Source organism: Eptatretus burgeri, chromosome 8 (assembly GCF_056783735.1).
Source record: "Eptatretus burgeri isolate ZD-2024b chromosome 8, Ebu_testis_v1, whole genome shotgun sequence".
Classification (NCBI taxonomy): domain Eukaryota; kingdom Metazoa; phylum Chordata; class Myxini; order Myxiniformes; family Myxinidae; genus Eptatretus; species Eptatretus burgeri.
In genome coordinates, this window is record NC_140968.1 from 70506483 (window position 1) to 70533234 (window position 26752).

General features: G+C 41.5%; 2 protein-coding genes across 6 annotated transcripts in view; one reads left to right on the plus strand and one right to left on the minus strand.

Annotated features, from left to right (window-relative positions):
- Positions 1-10399, minus strand: part of UBE2Z (ubiquitin conjugating enzyme E2 Z) — a 49207-nt gene extending 38808 nt beyond the window's left edge. For 2 of the 4 annotated variants that reach the window (XM_085892508.1, XM_085892505.1), the window contains exon 1: positions 9731-10041. In XM_085892508.1, the coding sequence (XP_085748634.1) occupies positions 9731-9897 (167 nt within the window). In that variant the 5' untranslated portion in view covers positions 9898-10041. Of the gene's footprint in view, positions 1-9730; positions 10062-10376 lie in introns of those variants that run through there. The other 2 variants (XM_085892506.1, XM_085892507.1) reach the window with 2 other exon arrangements.
- A 7250-nt stretch (positions 10400-17649) lies between these two features.
- Positions 17650-26752, plus strand: part of LOC147022002 (vasoactive intestinal polypeptide receptor 2-like) — a 75262-nt gene continuing 66159 nt past the window's right edge. For both annotated transcript variants that reach the window (XM_085892531.1, XM_085892532.1), the window contains exons 1-4: positions 17650-17880; positions 18244-18404; positions 22920-23078; positions 23275-23382. In XM_085892531.1, coding sequence (XP_085748657.1) covers positions 22985-23078; positions 23275-23382 — 202 coding nt within the window. In that variant the 5' untranslated portion in view covers positions 17650-17880; positions 18244-18404; positions 22920-22984. The remainder of the gene's footprint in view (positions 17881-18243; positions 18405-22919; positions 23079-23274; positions 23383-26752) is intronic.

Genomic DNA, 26752 nt, shown 5'->3' on the forward strand with positions numbered 1-26752 from the left:
TGTGTGGATCGTGGAATCGTTTTCAGTAAATAAAGAAATAATTGGAGGCGGTGTGTGGATCGTGGAATCGTTTTCGGTAAATAAATAAATAATTGGAGGCGGTGTGTGGATCGTGGAATCGTTTTCGGTAAATAAATAAATAATTAAAGGTGGTATGTGGATCGTGGAATCGTTTTCGGTAAATAAATAAATAATTAAAGGTGGTGTGTGGATCGTGGAATCGTTTTCGGGAAATAAATAAATAATTGGAGGTGGTGTGTGGATCATGGAATTGTTTTCGATAAATAAATAAATAATTGGAGGTGGTGTGTGGATCATGGAATCGTTTTTGGTATATAAATAAATAATTGGAGGTGGTGTGTGGATCGTGGAATAGTTTTCAGTAAATAAATGAATAATTGAAGGTGGTGTGTGGGTCGTGGAATTGTTTTCGGTCAATAAATAAATAATTGGAGGTGGTGTGTGGATCGTGGAATCGTTTTCGGAAAAATAAATAAATAATTGGAGGTGGTGTGTGGATCGTGGAATCGTTTTCGGAAAAATAAATAAATAATTGGAGGTGGTGTGTGGATCGTGGAATCGTTTTCGGTTAATAAATAAATAATTGAAGGTGGTGTGTGGATCGTGGAATAGTTTTCAGTAAATAAATGAATAATTGAAGGTGGTGTGTGGGTCGTGGAATTGTTTTCGGTCAATAAATAAATAATTGGTGGTGGTGTGTGGATCGCGGAATCGTTTTCGGAAAAATAAATAAATAATTGGAGGTGGTGTGTGGATCGTGGAATTGTTTTCGGTAAATAAATAAATAATTAAAGGTGGTGTGTGGATCGTGTTATCGTTTTCGGTAAATAAAGAAATAATTGGAGGTGGTGTGTGGATCGTGGAATCGTTTTCAGTAAATAAAGAAATAATTGGAGGCGGTGTGTGGATCGTGGAATCGTTTTCGGTAAATAAATAAATAATTGGAGGCGGTGTGTGGATCGTGGAATCGTTTTCGGTAAATAAATAAATAATTGGAGGTGGTGTGTGGATCGTGGAATAGTTTTCAGTAAATAAATGAATAATTGAAGGTGGTATGTGGATCGTGGAATCGTTTTCGGTAAATAAATAAATAATTAAAGGTGGTGTGTGGATCGTGGAATCGTTTTCGGGAAATAAATAAATAATTGGAGGTGGTGTGTGGATCATGGAATTGTTTTCGATAAATAAATAAATAATTGGAGGTGGTGTGTGGATCGTGGAATCGTTTTTGGTAAATAAATAAATAATTGAAGGTGGTGTGTGGATCGTGGAATCGTTTTCGGTAAATAAATAATTGAAGGTGGTGTGTGGATCGTGGAATCGTTTTCGGGAAATAAATAAATAATTGGAGGTGGTGTGTGGGTGGTGGAATAGTTTTCGGTAAATAAATAAACATATTATTAGAAATCCACAAAGACAGAAATGCCGGTGGTTTGTGATCCAGAAATCTTTTGCCATCTTTCAACATTGCTTCAGGTGGGAAGCGTGTGGATTTGCGATGGCGTGCCGACCGCTCTCGTGGCATTTGTGAACGTTTGCAACTCCACACTTTCTTCTGTTGAAGTACGTTCTGAATACTGTATTGATTTATGTTGGATCTTTTTCACTTTGATCAATAACGTTTGGATCGAGGAGAGATCGAAGGTGGAATGACGGTGTAGTTCCTTACAAACACTGTATTCACACCTTAAATGACGGTAAATAGACACCCGATTTTTGAAGGACTACCATTTGAAAAATAAAACCGCAATCAAAAATCGGCTCAAGTAAAATTTTCTAAATATCTCGAAGTGTTAAATTTCCGAAGTCTCGTTTCTCCAATCGGTTTGTTGGTTTCATCATAATCGGTTTGTTGGTTCGTGCTGTGGAGCCTCGCGTTGCAGACACACGCGCGCGCGCACACACACACACACACACACACACACACACACACACACACACACACACACACACACACACACACACACACACACACACACACCCCCGGAAAGCCCGACAATAAGGGATATCTCATATATAGCGAATCCAATAACATATATTGTGTTTGAAGCCGCTTCAAAGAAACGCGTCTCTGGATTGTCTAAAATACCTTTGAAATATTCATTCGAGTTTTCCTTTTCAAATCAACAACTCAACTTTTTATATTTATCGACTTCTTAGAATCATCAAACCATATACATTTGGTGTTTTGTAATCCTAAATTTGTTCTCATCCATTTCCTCAGTCCTAGTGTTATAAGCTATGGTGCTTTAGCCAGGCGAATCCTTACATTCTCTCTACATTTTCGCCCTTTTGTTAGGAAAACACACAACATTTTGTCTTTCAATATTCTGAGAGGCATCCTGTCTGCTGGCATTAATCGGTGGATGTTAAAGATCTCATGGTGTCCTTTGCGAAATCGGTGAGCTATCTCTGATACCCTGAACAAATTACATATTCTTGTTTTGACTTCCTGTGTCGGAGTGGCGACCTGTATGCCTGGTGTTGGCTTAATGGTTTGGGTGGTGGGCTTGGGATCCTCAGGTCCTGAATTCAAAACCCGCTCAGCCATTGAATTAATACCAAGTGAGGTTGATTCAGCTTGTCATCCTTCCGAGGTTGGCAAATGAGTGCCAACTTCCTTGTATCTTGTGTCAGAGTGGTGACCCATCAAGGATTGTAACCCAAGACAAAGAAACTGCTTTGGCAGAATTGAGGCTTAATATAGAGCATGATTCATGATCTGATCTCTATTCTTAGATCACCTGTGATTGTGTGTTGATGTGAATTTTTTAATTCAGAATGCCCACAATTGCAACTACAACGGCACTGGGTGGAGTGCATACCTCCGCCAGGCTGAACAGTGAACTGTTTATGTTTTGTATACCACCAATAGGCCGGATCTGCATCCGGACCTCCGAAATCTCATCAGCCTGTTCTTGTCACCTACCCAACTTGTGTTGTCACCTACCCGCCATCCACCAATTTTGTCACAACTTTTTGAAATATCATGCTATATAATCGGTTTAGGCCCCATATCTCAATGGTGAAGAATCACTTAAAAGATTGTTGTATCCATATCCAGATCCAGATCTTCCCCAAAATCGAATCAATTCGTCTTTGTCACACACCCAACCTGTCCTCCAAAATTCATCTGAATCCATCCATAACTTTTTCAGCGATCCTACTCACAGACAAAAAACAAACAAGCAGTCATAGACTGGTACTTACGAAATCATCAACTTGACCTCTGACCTTGTCTAATAAAAGCTGTCTCTCGAGAAGGTAGCGACGCAAACCAGAAGTTTCTACGATGATTCTGTACCAAACCATCAAAAATCGAATGTTTGACCTCACTGTGATCTTGACCTTTGACTGAGTTTGACCAAAATCTAATCAGCACGAGCAATCACCCTCCTGAATCACGTGGTGTAATTTGACATTGGTAGCTTCTTCCGTTCTCGAGTTATCGTGCCTACAAACAAACAAACAAACAAACAAACAAACACACACAAACAAAAAAACACACAAACAGATGACGGAAGTCATCAATATACTTACGAAATCTAAAGATTTCGTAAGTAATAAACAGACAGGGGTGAAAACACAACTTCCATCCACCTTCAGTGACTGAGGTAACGAGAATGGCACTCGGTTGAGCGCATACCTCCGACAGGCTGATTAGTTTATGTTTTGTATCCCACTGATAGGCCAGATCTGGATCCGGACCTCGACCAAAATCGAATCAGCCTGTTCTTGTCACCTACCAAATCATCCACCAAATTTGGTCAAAACTTGTCCACAACTTTTTGAGATATGCTACATATAGTTTTGACCACATGTTTCACTGGTGAAAAATCACTTTAAAAATTCTAGTCGCTGGATCCAGATCTTCACCAAATTTGAATAAATTTGTGCTTGTCACACACCCAACCTGCCCACCAAATTTCCTCTGAGTTTGTCTCCAACATTTGCAGATATCCTTCTCACAGACAAACAGACAAGAAAACACAACCTCCGTCCACCTTTGGTGGCAGAGGTAACTTGAGTCAAGTCAGCACACCATCACAAATTCCCACCCTTCCCACCTCAAGCAAAATTGAAAGAACACAAAAAAGGTTCCACCAGGAATGACCCAATATCAAAATTTGAGTTAAAAATATTTTTTCTGTTTTGACCCATGATGCGATACAAGGAGATTGCATGACCGACGGACAGGACAGACAGAGAGAGCCGATTACAATATCCTCCATCTGTCACGCTATCTCCTAAACGGTTGAGCAGAAATTCACCAAACTTGGTAGTTATGATCACCACATGGCAAGAAGATGCGAGAGCAGTATCATTTTTGGGCCAGTCCCCTGGGCTAGGGTAAAAAATAACTCCCCAAAAATGCAATTACAGGCACATTTTAAAACATTTTTTTCATGAAACTTTGTATATGCAACCAACGTTGTGGGACGTACGAAATATGTAACAATTTTTTTGGATTTGACACCCAGTTCATGCCCCAGGGATGGGAGCAAAGGTCACAGAGGTAAAAAAACAAGTGAAGATTTTTTTTTTAATTCAAAATTTGATTTTGGGTCATTCCTGGTGAATCTTTTGCCATCTTTCAACATTGCTTCAGGTGGGAAGCGTGTGGATTTGCGATGGCGTGCCGACCGCTCTCGTGGCATTTGTGAACGTTTGCAACTCCACACTTTCTTCTGTTGAAGTACGTTCTGAATACTGTATTGATTATGTCTACCCCTTCGTCATCAAACGTATTTTTATTGATGTAGTTGTCTTCATCCAGTTGTTGTGGTGTCTGTAACTGGACATTCAAGTCCATAATTATATACTCTGTCTCCGAGTCTCCTGATAAAGTGTTCAAAAACAGAGCAGATTGTCCTTTCACGATTTATATGTTGTGTGCATTCATCATTGATCATTTGCTTTCATCCATATTGCTACATGCAGTTATCAATTGGTTAATCCAGAAAAGTTTTCTGCCCTTGCATAATCCTGATTACGTTAGGGTCATTCCGTGTCAAATCAGCCAAAAAATTGAAATTCTGCGGTGACCCCTTCAGATTTTCCTGAAAAAATTCTCAAAGCTACCTTAACATATATGAGGAAGGTTTGCCAAGTTATAGCTCAAAATTCCAAGTAGTGTCCGAGATATAGCCCAACAAACACCCTAGGGGTATTTCAATTCTGGCAGTCGTGAGTTGCGGATTTGTATCTCAAGCATTTTTGGAGGGCTCTAAATTCCAGCGTTTTACAAACAGAGTCCTGAAAATTCACACAAATGGTGTCTATTAGTGAGGCTTTCAGAATCTGACATAAAAAATGCTCTCCTTAGAATACTTTTTAAGATAAATACTCTCAAAAGTAGTGATTTGTAACATGCAGTCAAAAAAATTTGAGTTTTCAAATTGCTGCCAACAGTCAATTTATTCATCATGAAGAATTTTTTTGCTTGATTTAAATAATCTCATGACTAGATCATTTACACAAGAAAACTGGAACCTTTTGGAGCAAAATCTTGGGTGCTTTCAGTGTCTGAACTTTGCTCCAGACTCAACGACACTGAAATTTACCCCGGTTTTACCCCAAGTGTTCACGATGTTGACAGTTACACAGCTCTTTTAAATTTTTGTCACTTAAAGACACATACATAGGCAAATTGTGGAAAAAAATTCAAGAGTTGTTCTCAATCCCTTCTATTTTTAAACGAAAATTTTAAACAAAATGCATCAATTTCTTATGATTCTGCAGTGCCAAAAGCTACTTTTTTTTACTAACAAACATATAGAAAAAATAAAGATATTGTAAGGAAGTATGACTTGAGTGGAATCTAACAATATATAAATCAGTTTAGTAAAGCTTCAAGAAGTGTACCAAAATCATTTCCAAAGTTTGGCATGAAGCACAACTCTATCTGATTTAGGCTTTAACCAAATACACAGCCCTGTAGTAACTGCCAATGCTCATTGTTACATTTTATTATATCCTGGCAATTATAAAACTAATCACTGTTCACTTTGCACAATGGATCCAAGTACATTTGTCCAAACAATTTGATATGAAATTATGAAAAAAAAAGTTGAATCAGATATTGTACCTACATTTACAAATGGATGTAGACTTTCGTACAATATGCACGAAGTATATAAACAATTAGACATGGAAATGATATTTATAATGGTGATTATTATGATCACATTATGTCTTAATTTGTAGTTGAGATTGGCGGCGGCCTTAAGCGAAAAAAAAAATGTGAGCCAAATTAAAGAAACCACATACTTGTTCCGACCAAAAAAAAACAACAATCTGATCATTGTGGTGCCAACTTATGAATATTTGGCATGGCTTCCACTTCAACAGCACACCTATTGCATTTATTCTACATCTTTCATGGAACATGTTTTTGTTAAAATAGTGGGCCTTTTAAAAAATCGTTTAAAAATAGAAGGGATTGAGAACAACTCTTGAATTTTCTACCACAGTTTACCAATGTATGTGTCTTTAAGTGACAAAAATTTAAAAGAGCTGTGTAACTGTCAACATGGTGAACACTTTGGGTAAAACCGGGGTAAATTTCAGTGTCGTTGAGTCCGGAGCAAAGTTCAGACACCTATAGCACCCAAGATTTTGCTCCAAAAGGTTTCAGTTTTCTTGTGTGAATGATTCAGTCACTAGATTATGTAAATCAGGCAACAAAATTCTTCATGATGAATAAACTGACTGTTGGCAGCAATTTGAAAACTCAAATTTTTTTGACTGCACGTTACAAATCACTACTTTTGAGAGTACTTATCTTAAAAAGTATTTTAACTAGAACATTTTTGATGTCAGATTCTGAAAGCCTCACTAATAGGCACCATTTGTGTGAATTTTTAGAACTCTGTAAAACTCTGCAATTTAGAGCTCTCCAAAAATGCTTCAGATACAAATCTGCAACTCACGACTGCCAGAATTGAAACACCCCTAGGGTGTTTGAAGGGCCATATCTCGGACACTACTTGGAATTTTGAGCTATAACTTGGCAAACCTTCCTCATATATGTTAAGGTAGTTTTGAGAATTTTTTTCAGAAAAATCTGAGGTGGTCACCGCAACCCCCGGCTGAAATGACACGGAATGAGCATTTATCTTCTACCCCTTCCTCCTTAAACAAGGAAATCCGACACAGGTGGAGGCCATTCAGCCCATCATGCCTGTGAGACATCAACACCACACTAATTTATCAACACAGGATCCAAAGAAGAAAATGCAAAATTTATTATTCTTTTTTGTGTTTTGGTGCATGTATGTATGTATGTATGTATGTATGTATGTATGTATGTATGTATGTATTTAAGCTTTTGTATTTTTTTTCCTCCTCAAGCGAGGGGCATAGGCTTCATTAAAAAAACACACAAAATCAACCACACAACACCCCTTGATGAGACCACCACCAACAGCACTCCGAACAATCACCCATCAATGCTCAAGCTACCTAAAAGTCCTGCCAATATCCCTCGACCCCTCGATCTCCATAACTTCCAGGTACATATTTAATTCCAATTTAAACTTATCTCCTGTTTCTGCTGCCACTATCTTTCCAGGGAGAACATTCCATGCATTAACTATTCCCTGAGTAAAAGTCCCCTGCCTTGCTACCATCTTAACTCTCCTCTTCTTTACTCTGAAGCTGTGGCCCCTAGTCCTATCATTGTCCACTCTGTTGAATAATTCATCTGCACTTATTTTATCGATACCTTTCATTAACTTAAACATTTCTATCATATCTCCTCATAACCACCTCCTTTCTAGTGTATAAAGCCCTGTCTCCTCCAGCCGCTCCTCAGAGCTGAGTCAAGCTCGGCCTGGAATCAATCTCGTAGCCCTGCGCTGAACCCTCTAAATGGCATCTATGTCCTTCCTGAATTGTGGTGACTAAAACTGCACACAATATTCTAGATGTGATCCTCACTAAATTCCTGTACAATGTAAACACCACCTCTTTTAATTCATAAATGATCCCCCTCCAAATACAACCTAAAACCCTCTTTGCTCTCCCTATAGCTGGCTGGCACTGTGCTGCCTCCTTACCTCCCATATCTATGACCATCCCCAGATCCTTCTCCTCTGTGACACGCTCCAAAATTACCCCTTGCATCCTGTAATCTCTATTTTCATTGTTCTTTCCCATCCCCAACACCTTACACTTGCTCAGGTTAAATTCCATTTGCCAATCTTTTGCCCAATCTATGCAAGTATCAATACTTTCATTGTATCTGATCACCACCTCCTCTGCTATCCACCTTACCTCCAAGCTTTGTGTCATCTGCAAATTTGGAAAGTTTACTCTTCACCCCACTTTCCAAATCGTTGATGTAAATAATGAATAGTAATGGTCCAAGTACTAATCCCTGAGGTACCCCACTACTTATATCCTCCCAGCAAGACATCCTTCCACTCACAGCCACTCTTTGCTTCCTGCTACTAAGCCAGTTTGCAATCCAATGAGCAACCTGATCAGCCACTCCACAAGCCCTCACTTTGGCTAACAACCTCCGATGTGGTACCTTGTCAAATGCCTTCTTAAAGTCTAGATATACTATGTCCACTGCCTTTCCCTCATCCACCCAATCAAACACTGCTTCATAGAACTCTAAAAGATTTGTAAAACAGAAACTACCTTTGGTAAACCCAAGCTGACTACCTTTAATTAGTTTGTATTTGCTTAAATGGTTCCTCATCTGCACCTTAATTAATGTCCCCAACACCTTCCCCACAACTGAAGTCAAACTAACAGGTCTCGAGTTTCCCAATTCTTCTCTGGATCCTTTCTTAAATAATGGTGTTACATTTGCTACTCTCCAATCCTCCGGTACTTGTCCTGACCAGTGTGACCACTCCTTGGCTTTTTTCACAAGATCTTGGCTATTCGTTGTTCACCTTGGCGTCTTGGTTTTCTATAGGTTTTCTTGGCGTATAGGTTTTCTATTATCATCGCTTTTCCGAAACCTTGTGAATTCTTGGCTTTTTTCATTGGCTCACCTTGGTATTTATGAAAATGAGGAGTGGTCACACTGGTCCTGACTCCAGGGAACTATTGAAAATATCCGTTAACATCTCATTTACCTGCTCAGCCAACTCCATCAAGACTCTCAGGTGCATATTATCTGGACCCGGAGCCTTATCTCCTCTCTCAGATTACCTTGCTGTTCCTTTACTTCCTTCACTCCAACCTGGATCTTGTGTAAAAGCTCCTTCTTCCAAATACTTATCTTTACAACAACTTCAAGTTGAATCTCGCTTCGTTGCAGTACTATCTATATGTAAAGTGTGAGGAGTTGACAACCAGTGGTCATACCTGAGTTTATCGTACGACACACACACACACACACACACACACACACACACACACACACACACACACACACACACACACACACACACACACACACACACACACACACACACACCCCACACCCCACACACACACCCCACACACACACTCCTGCCAGCTTCGTCCCCTCCCTCGGTTTCGCCCCGCCAGTCCTCCACCACGTGTGCACTATCACGAGCGCCATGCTCCACCACTTCATGCCCACAGCCCACCCGTGCCGTGTACGATTATTATATCCACTTGTACAGTCTCCTATCTTGTTTCGGCCTTTTGTATTTATTCTGTTCCGAGTCTGTATTAATAACCGAATCACGGTATTCCGTTCCCTGTCGCTGCACAGCGTTACCGCTTGATACGGAGGAGACACTGCGGAGACGGCACCTCGGCGTCCCAGTCCCGGCTCTGGCTTGGATCCCAAGGAGCTCCTCCGCTCTGCAGCGACTGGGCAAGCATGTCCATTGGCTCAGTCAGTGAGCCGGGAGATGGGCCCTCACCCGCTGGAGCTTCCGCCATGCTTGTCCCACCTCCTCCCTTCTCACAATCCCAGCTCCATGTGGATGACGGAACGCAATCACTAAAAAATCAGAAGCCTGGCCTTGAATCTGAGGTACAGGAACCCCTCCCTCAACTCGCGAGAGATAATCCAAATCTCGCGAGAGAATCGTAATCTCGCGAGATGACGTTTGATATCGTCGATGTTTTAAATGTCATTTTGCTGAATCATCGGGACATTTTGGAAGGTCTGATAAAATATATGTACGTCATACACGTCAATTTTCTTTGTTGTATTTTAGTTTACAAAAAAATCGAAAGCAGGAACGCCAACAAAGGGGAAACTACAAGCCGATATACATCCTCCGTGAACAACACATCCGCAAGCAAGACCAAAACAGTCTCCAAACAGAAAGACATCGAAATAATTTTACTCCACAAAGTGGAAAACAATTCGTTTGAACATTAAAAGGAGAGTCTTTTTTGCAATATAAACCTGCCTCATAAAAAGGAAAGGTGGCCATGAACCCCTTGACCATCAACTTCCTTGTAGGGGACCCTGACCAAGTGGGTACCTCTTATCCACAACACTTCGGCACCTCTTACTAGTTTACAAGGACTTTCCGTTGCAGCTGGGATGATAACTACAAACATGAAGTAGGCAAACCGGTTCAGTTAACTTCTCGAAAAAAAAAAAACGAGAAAACCACCGACTGCGTAGTGATATATCAGCTGCTACACCGCTCTCTGGAATCATCTCAGGCCACGTGTCCTTAAAAGCTTTTGTTTTTCCGGCAGCATCGTCAACCCACTTCCTGGAGAAAAGAAGCAAATCTAAAAACACTCACAAAACCTCGCAAAGCATCCGTTCATTGCTTCCCTTCCCCAAGGGATGGGCTGACGATCCTTCCAACAGCAAAACTGGCTTCTCAAGAAAGCCATGAAGGTTGATTGATGCTGCAGTTATCTATGTAGCAGTTGACTGTGCAGTATACTAATATACAAAAACAGTAATAACAATACATCATATATATATATATATATATATATATATATATATATATATATATATATATATATATATATATATATATATATATATATGTGTGTGTGTGTGTGTGTATATACATACACTGATGAGCCAAAACATTATGACCACTGACAGGTGAAGTGAATAACATTGATTATCTTGTTACAATGGCATCTGTCAAGGGTCAAGGGGTGGGATATATGAGGCAGCAAGTGAACAGTCAGTTCTTCAAGTTGATGTGTTGGATGCAGGAGAAATGGGCAGGAGTAAAGACCTGTGCGACTTTGACAAGGTCAGGTCAGGTATGGGAGCATGTGCCAGAACAGCACGTCGCTGCGTCCACTTTCCGCCGGTACTCCAGGGGCCTCCGTCTGGCCATCCCCCAGGCAGATGCCAGCCCCATCCCCATCTCCTTGAGATGATGGTCAACCTGCTGCAACCATGAGGCACGTGGTCAGCCCACTGGCCTCCTCCACTCATGAGACTCCCTCGCTGAGAGAATCTGGTGAGCAGGATCAGCGTCAGGAAAACGAGCCACATGTCCATACAGCCGCAACTGACGCTCACGGACTATGCAGGTAACAAATCTCATCCGAGTCTCTCTCAGCAACCGCTCGTTGGACACAAAGTCTGACCAGCGATCGCCAAGGATTCTCCGAAGAGACCTGGTACCAAAGGAATTAAGTTTCCGTCTCAGATCCTTGGTCAGAGTCCAAGTCTCGCATCAATAGAGCAAGACTGGAAGTACCAAGGACCTGAAGACTCGGACTTTCGTCCTCCCGCACAGGTACCGGCAGCGCCACACCCCCTGATCCAGTGAATCCATGACTCCCCAGGCCCGACCCAGACGTCTATTGACCTCTGACTCACAGCCAGCAGAGACATGAATATCACTGCCAAGGTAAGTGAATCTCTCCACGACCTCAACATCCTCACCACAAACAGACACAGACAGGACAGCAGCATCCAAGATGTCACCGAAAGCCTGGATCTTAGTTTTGACCCAAGAAACCCGTAATCCCAGAGGCTCTGACTCCTCATTCAGCACCTCGAGGGCCCCCAAAAGGATGTCTAAAGTCTCCGCAAAGATGACTGCATCATCTGCAAAATGAAGGTCAGAGATCTTGAAATTCCCAAATGATGCACCACAGCTTGATCTCAACCACATCCTCCCCAGAATCCAGTCCATACAAGTTCTGAAAGGTGTGGAGGGCAGTACACACCCATGACGAACTCCAGTAACAATTGGAAATAGGTCTGAGATGGTACCACAACATGTCACAGCGCTCTCAGTACCAGAGTAGAGTTCAGACATCAGATCGATCAGTTTTGGTGGCACCCCACGAAGACCAAGAATCCTCCAGAGGACATCCCGATTCACTGAATCGAACGCTTTGCAGAGATCAACATAAGCTGTAAGCAGCCCCTGCCGAAACTCTCGTCTGCGTTCGGTGAGGACCTGAAGAGCAAGGATACGGTCAATTATTGACCGCTTTGGTGTAAAGCCTGACTGCTCTGGGTGTTGGTGCTCAAGAAGATGATGGCGAACCCGATCAATAATTATCTGAGCAAAGATCTTGCATGGCACTGAGAGCAGCGTCACCCCTCGGTAGTTGTGCAGTCCTGGCGATCACCCTTCCCTTTCCAGAGAGGGACAACAAGCCCCCTGTTCCAGTCAAGTTGTGATGATGCCTGTGTTTCATGCAATGACACGAGTACAGCATTTCCACCTGCCTTGAGAAGTTCAGCATGGCTGCCACAGATCCCAGGAGCTTTACCCCGTTTCAACCGGTTCACCACAGCCTGTGTTTCCACAAACAATTTTAGATCACAGGTGATTGGAGGGTCAGCAATAGCGATAGTAACACCCCTTACATCCAACTCAAAAGCTGGTGGATCATCCTGGTACAGCCACCCAGCGGGCCTTCACTTCGGAGTCTTCTGTCAAGAGCCCTCCAGCCTCCGCTCTAACTGCAGTACACTGAGGGATGGGCTTGGAGTAACGCACAAATTCCCCTGTAAGGACGAGAATCACTTGACCACAGGTGATGCTCTACCCCCTCACAGATTCCTCGCATATAGGCCTCCTTGTCCACCCTTAGTGCACGTACAGTTTTACTCCTCAACTCCTAGAACAGAACAGCTCTGCCATTAAGGCTGGCCCTGTGACTCTGGTCAATGGTATCCAGTGTCCCTTAAGAAGACAAAATTCTTCTTTGCCCTATGGTGAGTTCCAAGACATCCTTTGTCAACATCAAGTATGTTGGCCTTGAAGGCACTCCACAACTCTTCAGGATTCCCCAAAGCACTCAGACCCCCCAAATGCTCACTCAGCCTGTTCGCAAACTCCTCAGCTGCCCTCTTATCCTTGAGCTTGCCGACATCCATCCTCAGCTGGGATGGTACCATTCTCCCTGATTTAAGCTGTCACTTCAGAGTTGCTACAACAAGCCTGTGGTCGGTATTGAGGAACTGAGCACTTTGGTAGACCCTGCAGTTCTGGATCATCCTCCAGTGCTCATCAAATAGCACATGGTCAATCTCCTTTGCCACACCACCAGCGTTGGAATACCAAGTCTAGAGATGAGCCTGTGCACACTAAAACCATGAACCAGCCACCCTAAGTCCATCATGTCTAGAAAATTCAAGGAAATTTATGCTATTCTGGTTCACAGTTACAGACCCATGGGGACAAACACATGTCTCATCACCGTCCCTATCAATTCCAGTCGATGCATTGAAATCCCCCAAGACTGGAAGAGTATCTCTCCTGGGCAACTGATCAACCACCGACTCAAGTGTGGCATAGAATGCGTCTTTCACGGTGAGATTACTCACATCAGTCAGAACATATACAAAGACGAGAGAAATGACACCCAAGGAGTGACAAATCCTTGGTCTCATGATACGCTCATTGACTGGTGTTACCTCAATTACCATTGGAATCAGGTGATTGCACACAGCTGCAGCAACTCCTTAAGTATGGTAACCATCAGAGCGACTAGTCCAATAGTAGGTGTAACCACCCACCATGATCCCGCCACTATCCAGTCTCTGAACCTTAGAGAGAGCTGCAATACCGATGTTCAAACCCTTGAACTGAGATGATAACAGAGACAGGTGATCATCCTCTCTTAGGGATGGGACATTCCAGGCACCCACCCAAAGGGACCACCTCAGGTTACCCCAAGGAGACTGTCGTCTTGTGGACAACACCTAAGCACCACTCCGACACACACTACCGCAATCTAACCTGGGAAGGTTACCCTGTGGTTTTCCTCATATCATCAAAGAGCAGGGGTCCCAAAGGATTTATCACAATCCCATCATCCGGTGAGCTGTCCGGCGGAGGGCAGCTGCACGGGGGTACTCCCATGGAGTGGGTTTTCAATTTTCCTGAGTTTTCTTATGTTTTGTGGAGTGAAGGGTTTTTTGCAGTGGCTGGAGTGCAAATCCTGCCACCAACCTCCTAAAAAAAAGTAACCCAACCGCAGGAGGACGTCCGCAGACACATTTGGGCACTAGATATGGATGGCTGTTGGCTCACAAGGAGGTACTCCACCATTTGACAGGTTTTGTTTTCAAAATCCTACCGGGTGTCCATATCATACACCCTCCTCATCAGAAAACCTGGTGGGGGAGATGGTTTAGTCACCGACAACTACACCATGAAACAGGTTAGTACATGTTAACATGATACCTGGAGCAAGTCACAGATCTTATCTGGCATGACCTCCCTCGGATGGACGTTAAACCGAGTGCCCTGTCTGCCAGCGTGAGTTAGGTGGAAGTTAAAGATCCCACGTTGTCCTTTGCGAAGAGGTAGGTGAACTATCGCTGGCACCCTGAACAAATTACAAATTCCAGCCCTAATTACTGCTGGGAAGGCAATGACAAAGTATCCAGTTTTTGCAGTGAATCTTCCCTTTGAGGACCACAGGTATTTTTAGATCCTCGAGGAGGATCTCGAAGTCTTTCTCACGTTGTTTGTTGTTCATCTTCTTCTTGTGGACTTTTTTGTTTCACAGCCTACAGTTTTCATCGAAACTTCCTGAAACTTGGCATATATATGTAAAAATTCCCTGCGCAGACAGGAACCATCTCCGATTTTGGAAATTCCTCCGAGAAACAAAGTTATGACGTCAAAATATCTCCGCTAATGGAAATCGCCCTAAAAATTATGTCCGAAACTAGGCAAGCTTTTTGAATTCTGTTTGCGGGAATCGAACAGGGCATTAGCAGAGATGAATTACCGCACATATGATACATCACCGTGACGTCATCAATTTTTATGACGTCATTCCTATTTTTTGACATTTTTTGTTTCACAGCCCAGAGTTTTCATCGGATCTTCGTGAAACTTGCCATGTATATGCAGAAAGCCCACGCGCAGGCAGTGACCATCTCCGATTTTGGAAATTCTTCCGAGAAAAAAAGTTGACGTCATTATATCGCCGCTAATGGGAATCGCCTACACCATTATCTCCAAAACTCGGCAAGCTGTTTGAATTTTGTTTGCGAGAATCAAACCGGACATTAGCACAGATAATTTATCACAAACCTGATACGTCACAATGACGTCATATTCGTTTTTATGACGTCATATTAAGAGGATGAGGATCTTAGCTCATCTGAGCTTGTTGAAGTAATTTTCAGACACGAGTCCAATTTTATTATTCGTTTTGGTTATAGATGAATTTATATGAATTTAAATTTAAGAGTATGCATGGGGAAAAATACAAGTTTTTATAATCAACAAAAGAAAAACCCAAAAATTAGGGAAATGAAAATAACTCTTACTCAGTGTTAGCCGAGCTGTTTGCCAATGTGCAAACATAAAGTAATCTAAAATTGCAGGGAAAATATCGGATACACCACTTTAAAATTTAGGAACATATTATGTATCCCTTGGTCCTTAAAGGGTGAAGAGCTGTACATGTTCAACTATGGAAGAAAATCAACTGATTATTGGATTTGCCCAACTTGCGGTTCATCGCAGTGAGCACATCTCGGTGGAGACTGTGGTTAACATTCACGCACCCTCACCCAGACTCTTTGATTTTGTGCTGTTGTAATTTCTGTACTTCTGCTACTTTGCAGGTAATCTGTGTTGTTCTGGTTGTGCATTCCCAAGGAATGTTATGGTTACACCCCTGGTCCATGCATCCGTTATATACTCACATACTGTGCTGTCATATACATATGAGGTGAGCCAACCTGCCACTTCGCTGATGGACCAATTCGTCATCCTGTTTGCCAAACATTTTTGGCAAGAAGGAAAGGAAGACAAATTTAACCATGCATAGAGTGCTTTAACCCCTACTCCCCACACCCCACCCCGTCCCCGTCCTCACGTCCCTCTCCAACCCCCTTTTGCCTCTCGTTCATCCTGATGTCCCTTCCCTCTGGAAATGTCACACACAATGACAGGCTTTGACAGGTCCTTCTGGTTTTTGTTGGGGGGGGGGGGGGCTGTGCTGGAGAAGGTCAGGAGAACAAATTTACCCGTGCGAAGAGTGCTTTAACCTCAGCGTTGCCCAGGTAAAAAGTAAATCGTAATACCCTCTGCCACCACCACCAGGTGGTGCTACATGGTACACATTTACATAGAGAATGAGAATTTAAGCCCTCCTGTTCCCACACCCCACCGTGAGGCCGTGTTCACATAGTCTTTGTTACCCACCACACAGAGTTGCATTTGTACTCCAAGTTTGGAGTTTTCAACTTAAAATATGCGGCCGTGCATAAGGAAGAGAGAGAAGAGAAGAGAAGAGAAGAGAAGAGGAGAGGAGAGGAGAGGAGAGGAGAGGAGAGGAGAGGAGAGGAGAGGAGAGGAGAGGAGAGGAGAGGAGAGGAGAGGAGAGGAGAGGAGAGGAGAGGAGAGTGGAGACGGGAGGAGAGGAGACGGGAGGAGAGGAGAGTGGAGAGGAGAGGAGAGGGGAGAGGAGACGGGAGGAGAGGAGACGGGAGGAGAGGAGACGGGAGGAGAGGAGACGGGAGGAGAGGGAGAGGAGAGGAGAGGAGAGGAGAGGGGAGGAGAGGAGAGGAGAGGAGAGGAGAGGAGAGGAGAGGAGAGGAGAGGGAGAGGAGAGGAGAGGAGAGGAGAGGAGAGGGGAGAGAGGAGGAGAGGAGAGGAGAGGAGAGGAGAGGAGAGGAGAGGAGAGGAGAGGAGAGGAGAGGAGAGGAGAGGAGAGGAGAGGAGAGGAGAGGAGAGGAGAGGTATATATATGTCAGAAAATCCATGGGTGGGAGGCAGTTGGTCCATATGACAGCAGCCGAGGCTTCCTGCGGTTGAATCTCACACTGGTGGAGTTCCGATAAACGTGACTCCTCTCTAAACTATATTATTGATGTTCCATTTTCACTGGTTGAGCAAGCGAGATCTTAGACTCAATCTTACAGCCACTTCTGCCGATATTGAATCAGTCAAGAAATGGTGACGGTCAGTCACTGCACGCTTTCAGTGTGCTCATTGCTGCTCATGAGAATATTTTAAACCAAAGCTTTAATCGTCCCAGCATCATACTCGGGGTCTCGCCATGGGCTGTGGAGTGTAGATAGCCAGCGGTGTCAGAACCTGATGGATCTTCACTTCACAACGGAAAGTTTGTGTCTTCTCTTGTCCACGGCTCGTGATGCAATGTTCAGCACAGATAGGTGACCACACCCACACAACATATACCTCAAGTACAAAAACCCAGATACACACAGTTAAAAGTTCCTCTTTTAGTTTTTCATTTTCCTTGTTGATTGTGTGACACGCGTCATCACCATTTCGCTTTGTGACACCCTGAAGACCAATGTTATCGTGCCTTGTGGACGGCTCAGAGGAGGTGGTTGCTCAAATTTTCAAGGTGATCTTGGGTGATGAAGTGTGCGAAGAGATTTGCAAACAAAGAACTGAGGTTTTCAAAAGAAGGAACAGTACATTGTTGGGAGATGCATCCCCGGGTTCCAGTGAGCAGCATGATATGGTAAACTGTCAGTCCGTTTCGTTTTGAATGAAGATGGAGTCCATTTCTTGTTAAAAGTTAAAATTTGCACCCATATCCTGTGTATGTGTATGTGTATGTGTATGTGTATGTGTATGTGTATGTGTATGTGTATGTGTATGTGTATGTGTATGTGTGTGTGTGTGTGTGTGTGTGTGTGTGTGTGTGTGTGTGTGTGTGTGTGTGTGTGTGTGTGTGTGTGTGTGTGTGTGTGTGTGTGTGTGTGTGTGTGTGTGTGTGTGTGTGTGTGTGTGTGTGTGTGTGTGTGTGTGAGTGTGTGTGTGTGTGTGTGTATATATCTCGATTGGATCTCCTGTTGTGTTTATATATCCATGTTATATACAGGAACCATTTCTCTACACGCTGCACCAGCAAGACAGGATAGCTCGGAGTACTCGCCGTTGAGCTATCTTGTCTGGGTTGGATCCTGATCCGACTATAATCTGTTGGATAGGTGCTTCGCAAGCAAGGAGAGGTGGCTTCAACGAGTACGCATTCTGGATCAGGTGAAACCTAAAGCCGGGATCTCATCTGCTGGCATTGGTTGGTAGACATTGAACATCCCACGGTGTCAGCACCCTGGCCAAATTCCTGCAATAACTGGGTTATTATTATTATTAAACCTTAAAAAGTTAATCTGGCATTCTTGTCCACTTATGGTACAGATTGGTCAAAAAATAACGTTGACTCACGAAAAGTGTTGTTGAAACTTTAATTTTATTTAAAAAATAATAATACTACAGATAATGATACTACAAAACTACGAGAGAAATTCCATAAATGTAACTTCAACCATTACAGAGTAATACATGATCATGCAGGTTCAATGGCACTGCCAGTTTGGGGGATTTTGAATCAAGGTTCAGCACAGTCCCCTCCTTCCTGAACTTCATAATCCATGTATGTTTTGTTTGCTTAGATGTGGCATCTCTGCAGCTGAAATTTGTTTTGACCTTTTTTTGAGTTTCCTTAATTTCCTGTGTTCAGAAGTCGGTTTCCACCAAAAACATCTTTTGTTTTGTTGTCCAGGGCATGCTCATCTCTCATGTAAGGGTAATAATCTTTACCTCTGCCACCGAAGGTGGACGGAGGTTATGTTTTCACGCCTGTTTTTGTCTGTCTGTTTTTGTTACTGGCAAAATCGAAGATTTTTCAAGTATATTGGTCAGTCGATTTTGTTACTTTTCGAATTTCTTCTTTTTTTGGCCAAGTATGTTGGTCTGTCGCATTTGTTTGTCTGTTGGCCCGTCTGTTTGTCACATGATTTTTTGCCATAGTTTTCAATCAATCGTTCTGAATTTTTTTGCGCATGTAGATGACCGGCCAACGACAGCAACGTTTAATTTTGGTTCAGGTCCTGATTCAGATCCGACCTATCAGTGGGATACAAATTTTAAGCTGTTTAGTCTTGCGGAGGAATGTGCTCCACCGAGTGCTGTTCCGTTTCGCCAATTGTCACTCTGAGTGACTTTTCATTATTCTGTCTGTCTGTCAGACAGAATAATGAAAAGACATTATTCTGTCTGTCTGGAAAGCAGCCATAAGGTGAACCACAGCTTACACATGCACGCATGGAAACGCTGTAAGATGATGATGATGATGATGATCTGTCTGTCTGTCAATCGACTCGCCTACAGATCACAATTTTAAATCAATCTTCACGAAACTTCACCACATGGTAGAGTTTGTCATAAACAGGAAGCCTGTTGTTTTGCAGTCAAAAGGTCAACATAAGCCAAATGTCAACAAATTTATCAAATTTCTGAAATGCTCAATTTTCATCCGGTTGATTAGTATTTTGAACAGAATTTTCAGATCAACTTACTGAATTCAACCACCAATTATTTTTGAGGTCAACATTGGCCATAAGGTCAACATAGGACACAGATCATCAACTTTGGTGAGATTTCTAAAATCCTCAATTTTCATCCCATTGACTTACATTTTGAAAAGGATTTGCATTCAGGTCACTGAATTCAACCAGCAATTATTTTTGAGGTCCACATCGGCCAAATTTCTAAAATTGTCAATTTTCATCCGATTAACTTGAAATTTGAAGAGGAATTGCATATTTGGTCAGTGAATTCAACCACCAATTATTGTTGAAATCAAATTTGTTTTTTGGGTTTTGCAAGTACCGTGCTCTGCACAACGTCTTTTCTTATTATTACTTGGCGAAATCTTCCATTTTGTCAAGTATGTTGGTCTGTTCCGTTTGTTGGTTTGTTTGTTTGTTTGTCCGGTCGTCTACAGCCCAAACGGCTGGACCAGTCGTTCTTAATTTTTTTACACCTGATAGGCAATCCACCTGAGACGGTCCGCGTCCAAACCCCGTCTTAATCAGACTAAACGTCACGACGTGACGTCACACAACGTGAAAACACATTTTTGGACATAACTCGGTGACCTGAAGTCGTAGCGACATCCGGTTGACGCCAAATTAAACTTCATTCAAATATCTAAATGATTACTAAATGCATCTTATTACAAATTACGCATCGTTTTTGGAAGCGTCTGACATCAAAGTTTTGCCTATTGACGTCATTTAAAAAATATATTTACGCTTGTGTGCAGCCGAAACTACTGAAGCAATCGTTCTCAAATTTTAACACGTGATAGCCAATCTTGCTGAAATAGTCTGGGATCAAATCACGTCATAATCGCACTTAACGTCACAACGTTACGTCAAAAAAAGGTGAAAACAAGCTTTTGAACATAACTCAGTAAACAGAAGTCGTAGCGACTTCCTGTTGACACCAAAACAAACTTCAATGGAATATCTAAGTGTTTTAAAATGCATGTTAGTACAAATTATGCAGTTTTCACAAGCGTATGACGTCAAAGTTTTTAGCTATTGGCGTGATATTTAAAAAAAAATTCAATTCGTTCTACAGGTCACAATTCTTAACCGATTTGGATGAAATTTTAACAGCTGATATAAATCCACAGTGCAAAAGGACTTTTGGTGATGTTCAATATCAGGATCTGGATTCTGCATCACTTTATATTATCGCCCATTATAAACCAATGGGTAATTTTGTGAATTACACATGGCTATTTCTCAAACAGTTTTGCACTTATTGTATTGAAACTTATAGTGTCTATTTATGCATGTAATATTAACATGTGTACAAAGTTTGATCGAAATTGACCCAAGGTCAAGGTCAGGGTCACCCAAAACATGAAAAACACACATATAAAATACATATTTTTGTTTAACAACATATTTCAAACCTGATAACGGGATCATAAAGATGGTTGAAAAGCAATGTTCCGAGGTATTTTCAAATATTTTCTACGATCAGAATGAAGGCAACAAGCACCGATGATAAGTTGTTGAATGTCACATGGTGGCTTTAAATGAGTTGTGGAAATTTTTAATCTGCTGCCGTTACCATGACAACGCGCGCCTGATAATTGTCATTTGTGACATCACGTCATTTTATTAATGTACGAACAAATAAACACCACACATTCCATGACATTACAGCTTGGACCACCACACGGAAAGGTCAACTAATTCGCCAAGTGTCGTGCTTAGCACGATTTTTCATTTGTCTGTTTGTTTGTCAATCGCCAAGAGGTCACAATTTTAAACCGATCTTCACGAAACTTCACCACATGGTAGAGTTTGTCATAAGCAAGAAGCCTATTGTTTTTGAGATCAAAATGTCACCAAATTTGTCAAATTTATCAAAATCCTCAATTTTCATCCAATTGACTTGCAATTTGAAGTGAATTAATATTCCAGGTCACTGAATTCAACTCGCCAATTATTATTGAGGTCAACATCGACCAAAAGGTCAACATAGGCCAAAGGTCAACTCCGGTGAGGTTTATAAAATACTCAATTTTCATCCGATTGACTAGAAATTTGAACATGATTTTCACATCAGCTTATTGAATTCAACTACCAATTCTTTTTGAGGTCAACATGGACCAAAAGGTCAATATAGGCCCAAAGTCAATAACTAAGGTGGTATTTCTAAAATCCTCAATTTTCATCCCATTGACTGGAAATTTGAAGAGGATTTGCATATTAGGTCAATGAATTCAACCACCAATTGTTTTTGAGGTCAACATCGGCCAAAAGTCAACATAGGCTGCATTTCTAAAATTATCAATTTTCATCTGATTCACTTGAGATTTGAAGAGGAGTTGTAAAATTTGGTCAATGAATTCAACCATCAATTATTTTTGAGGTTAAATTTGTTTTATGGATTTTGCAAGTATCGTGCCCTGCACAAAGTCCTTTTCTTGTTTGTTTATTTGTGAGCACGGTCTCAAAAAGTTATGGAGGGATTCAGACGAAATTTGGTGGATAGGTTGGGTGTGACAAGGAGGACCAATTGATATGATTTTGGTTAAAATCGGAATCCAAATCCGACACGAGAATTTTTTTAATTTTTAAAGTGATTCTTCACCATTGAGAGATGGGGCCAAAAACGATATATAGCATGATATTTCGAAATGTTTTGGTGAATTCAGACAAAATTTGGTGGAGAGCTTCGGTGTGTGACAAAGAGGAATCGATGAAATTTTGGTGAAGTTCCGGATCGACACACTGGAATTTTTTTGAGTGATTCTTCACCATTGAGAGATGGGGCCAAAAATGATATATAGCACGATATCTCAAAAAGTTATCGATGGAGTCAAACCAAACTTGGTGGATAGGTTGGGTGTGTGACAAGGAAGAATTGATTTGATTTTGGTGACTATTTTGATTTGGTGGTTCCGAATCCGGATACAAGTTTTATAATTATTATAATTTTTTTGATTAGCTTCTACACTTCCTCCTATGATTTTCCCACAAGTCTGAAAAGTTTCCTGGATATGTCTGGTAAGATTTCTCTGCATTATAAAACCACCAGAACTTCCTCTTCCCACACCGATTTATCTCAAAGCACCTTTTCGGCCTTGAACCGTGAATATCTTCTTTTCTTAGAATAAAAAGGTGAGAAACTTTTGGTGACCTTTCATCAAAACTTTTTAAAAATGTATTTCCTGATGTTGGATTTCAGAAGCTGTTCTCTGCGAGTCTAAATAGTGGTTCTTCACATTCGTGACCAACGTACCCAGGGTGAAGATGGACATCTTGAACTCTGAATGCTTATTCTTCTTGAACGTAAAGAAAAAAGAGGAAGATTGTCGAAGCACGCCTCATACTCATAACATATCGGGTTAGTAAGGTGAAGGGCTAGTGATACTGTGAATGCTGCATCAAAGTGGTGTTTTGTGTACCGTATAGTGAAAGATGCACCACAATGTGGCTGTTTTTTCTGTGGAATTTGAATGCAAATGATTGAATATTTCTGTTATTTACTTCTTGGAAAGATTCCAAACAGTGACGTCATGAGATTCACGGCTTTCTTCCAGGTTGTGCAATCCTTTGGGACAAGCTGGCATGCTGGGAGCCAACCGCTTTTGGCACAACTGTGAACCTGACATGCCCTGATTATGTTCCTTTCTTCAATAATCACTTAGGTATGGATGGAGCGTTGTCCTCATACCATACATAATCATCAGAAGAATGGGTTTAAGTGTATTTGGCTCAAAGTATTGAGGAAAAGTCAACTTATAGATACAACACAAGCAAAGAAGCCATCCATTTATTCCCTCCACTTCTGTTATGTCAAGAGGTGTTTTATTATGACTTGTGTTATTATGAGTCATTGTATTATGACTCATTATATCTTTAGAACTAGCTTAAGCCTGTGGTGAAAAATACCACAATATAAAAAAAGGAAGCCTTTTATTCTTGTGCTGGTTGAAAGAGCTCAAAAATGGGTTTTATATTACAGAAAAACCCACTCCCAATGGGAGCGATTGGGGGTGTGAAGTGGGGGGTCGGGGGGGGGGGAGAGGGGATCACGTGTACGTGTGCACCATGTGGACGGCAGTTTGTTAATATCCTTTTGTTTAACTGCCAAAATTATTCCCACGTTATAGTGGGGTTGGCTTTGGGGAAGCTTGACCCAAGTCTTTCACGACCCAGCTGGCATTCCTGATGTTTGACTAAGGTTGAGGTAGGAATTTGTACTATATTTAGGGTGCCGCCAATAGCTCACCTACTCTTCGTGAAAGACACCATGGGATCTTTAAATTCCACCAACTAATGCTGGCAGATGGGATGCCAATTTAACATCCACTTGAGGAACAGCACACACCAAGATGAATCACCCTGCCTACGAAACACCAAGTGACGGGATGAAACTGGGATGACAGTTGGGTCGGGATTCAAACCTAGGCGAGACCGCTTCGAGGAAAGTGTGCATATCTGTAGGTCATCCTGCCAGCCCTTGTTTTAATATTATTATCATTGTGCCTTCATCACTGGATGGAATTGACCGATTAATTTGTGGTTATAACAATTTTGATGAAAAATACAACTTGGATGACATAGATGCATGCTGGAGTTGAGATTGGAGAAAGAAGTATCAACAACCTAAGGTATATATGCTGGTGAAACCACTCTGTTGGCAGAAAGTAAAGAGAAGTTGATGAAACTTCTGCAGACAGTGAAGAAGGAAAGTGAAAAAGCTGGTCTTTATTTAAGCCTCAAAAAGATTAAAATCTTGTCAACTGAGAAGATTGACATGTTCAGAATGTGTGTGGTTCGGTGTTCCATTATCAATCAGCTTGTAGAGCGCTCGCCAAGTGGCTTGCTTGATTTTAAGCACTCAAGCAAGCACTCCAATGAAACAGTTGATAAGGAATGGCTGGCTTGGCAAGCGAAAGCAAGCTGAAGGGTAATGGAACACACCCCTAATGGATGGGGGAAAGGCTGCAACCAAGCTGTCTCTGCCAGGGATTCGGAAAGCAGTGCAGGATGGGGAGGTTTGGAGACATCTGATAATGAATACCACCAGAAATCGGCCACGACTTGATGGAACTGGACAACTGGTTCTTATCTCATAGGTGTGTCGACCAGCGACTGTTAGCCGTTACACCGCCCACATGCAAGTACATTGAATTTTCTCCAAATTTCCCTCTGGCGAGTATCAAAATGGTAACAAACCTTAGGAATATGGTTATGCATCAAATAAATGTCACAATTGGACCGTAAGGGAGTCGGTGGCGATATCACACATCACACTTGAAACCATGGCCGGGAGAGGCCCCAAGATATGTTATGAACAATCTATATACTGTCCACGTATAATATGATGGCAAGAAAAGTCGGACAGGCATTGGGATTCATCATTCATGTGTATAGACTCATACAAGCAGCTTCGTTAGTTAAAGATCATTGCCCATTACCTAGAGGCCGAGCAAGTCGAGATGACTCTCATCCATTCATCTGAGGGAGACGCGATAAGTATAGAATGACTTAAAGCACGTCGAGTTTCCTCCAAACTTCTTCCCGTTCAGCAGTGACTGTTTAAAAATGTCATTGCACGTTGGACAGAATTGACTCAATTGTTTGTGGTTACAATAAATTTTACATCCGGAAGGTGTGCCCCATGAAACGCCATGATAACCTATTACATCTCTCAATGCGGACTTCACCCAAGGTGCAAATCCCCCTTGGGGTGGGGAGCAAGTTAAATCGCTACAACCTCAGTCTTATGTCCAAGGCTGGATTTAGACATGTGGTGGTCCCTGGGCAGCCTTCAGTAGTGGAGGCCCACCCTACCTTAGAATACTAAAAAGGTGACGAGACATATTTACAGTCACCCATAAAGTATATTTTTCAAGAACAAAGAATCTGAACTTCTATATAAAATAGAGAATGAGATAGATGAATATCTTATATCTGTTATAGATGAATATCTCATATCTGTTCCACGAACTACCATTCAGACACTCACAAATATATTTTTCCTTGCAATTTTTTTCATGAAATATGTGGAGGCCCCCTGGTTGTGGAGGCCCCTGGGCAACTGCCCAGCTTGCCCATGCCTAAATCCAGCCCTGCTTATGTCCCTTAGTCCCCCTGTTAAGTTTGGTTGCGATTGGATAAATAATAACTGAATGTATTATGGTCAAAAAAAACAGTCAATCAGACAGATAAACAGACACCAAATTGCAAATTTTTGTAAGATGTCTTCACAGCTATATATTTCTACATAGTGTATTTCTTTTCTTTTTTTTTGGAGGTGATTAAGGTAGCGGTCTGTTTCCTATACACCACCCAGGTTCAATTATTTTTTGGTCTTATTCGAATTTTTTTTTAATTTTCCCATTGGTTTGAATTCATTTTAAGCAACTTTTACGTAATGTTTTTTTTTTTCTCTCTGAGGAGCGTTTCTGTGTTTCAGGGTGGGACACAGACAGATAAACGGACAGCATTAGCCTGTTATATCTAATATATGAAGCTCTTTATAACCACTGATTTACTGACTGACTCACTGACTGCTGTGAAAGATCGGTCCCTTCCGGGTGAGGTAGAAAGCTGAAATTTTGCATGCCGACAGACATCGAAGCCGGTACACCAGACAAAAAACAACACGGAATTGTCGGAAAGCATCTGTAAGTGAAAATATAAATATATTTGAAAAAAATGAAAATAAATAAATACAAAAATCAAATGCAGGTGAGCGACATGACAAATGTGGAAGTACGCCACGCTAGTACTGAATATAGATATTCTATTTTTTATTTAAAAAAATTACATTTTATTATTGTATAGTTTTATTTTACTTTTATTATTTATAATTACAATGACAGTATAAATACAACTGCATTACAATTAGCCTTGATAATTACAATTCGATTATTTTATAATTACAATCAAAAAAATTACATTTTATTACTGTATAGTTTTATTTTACTTTTATTATTTATAATTACAATGACATGATAAATACAACTGCATTACAATTAGCCTTGATAATTACAATTCGATCATTTT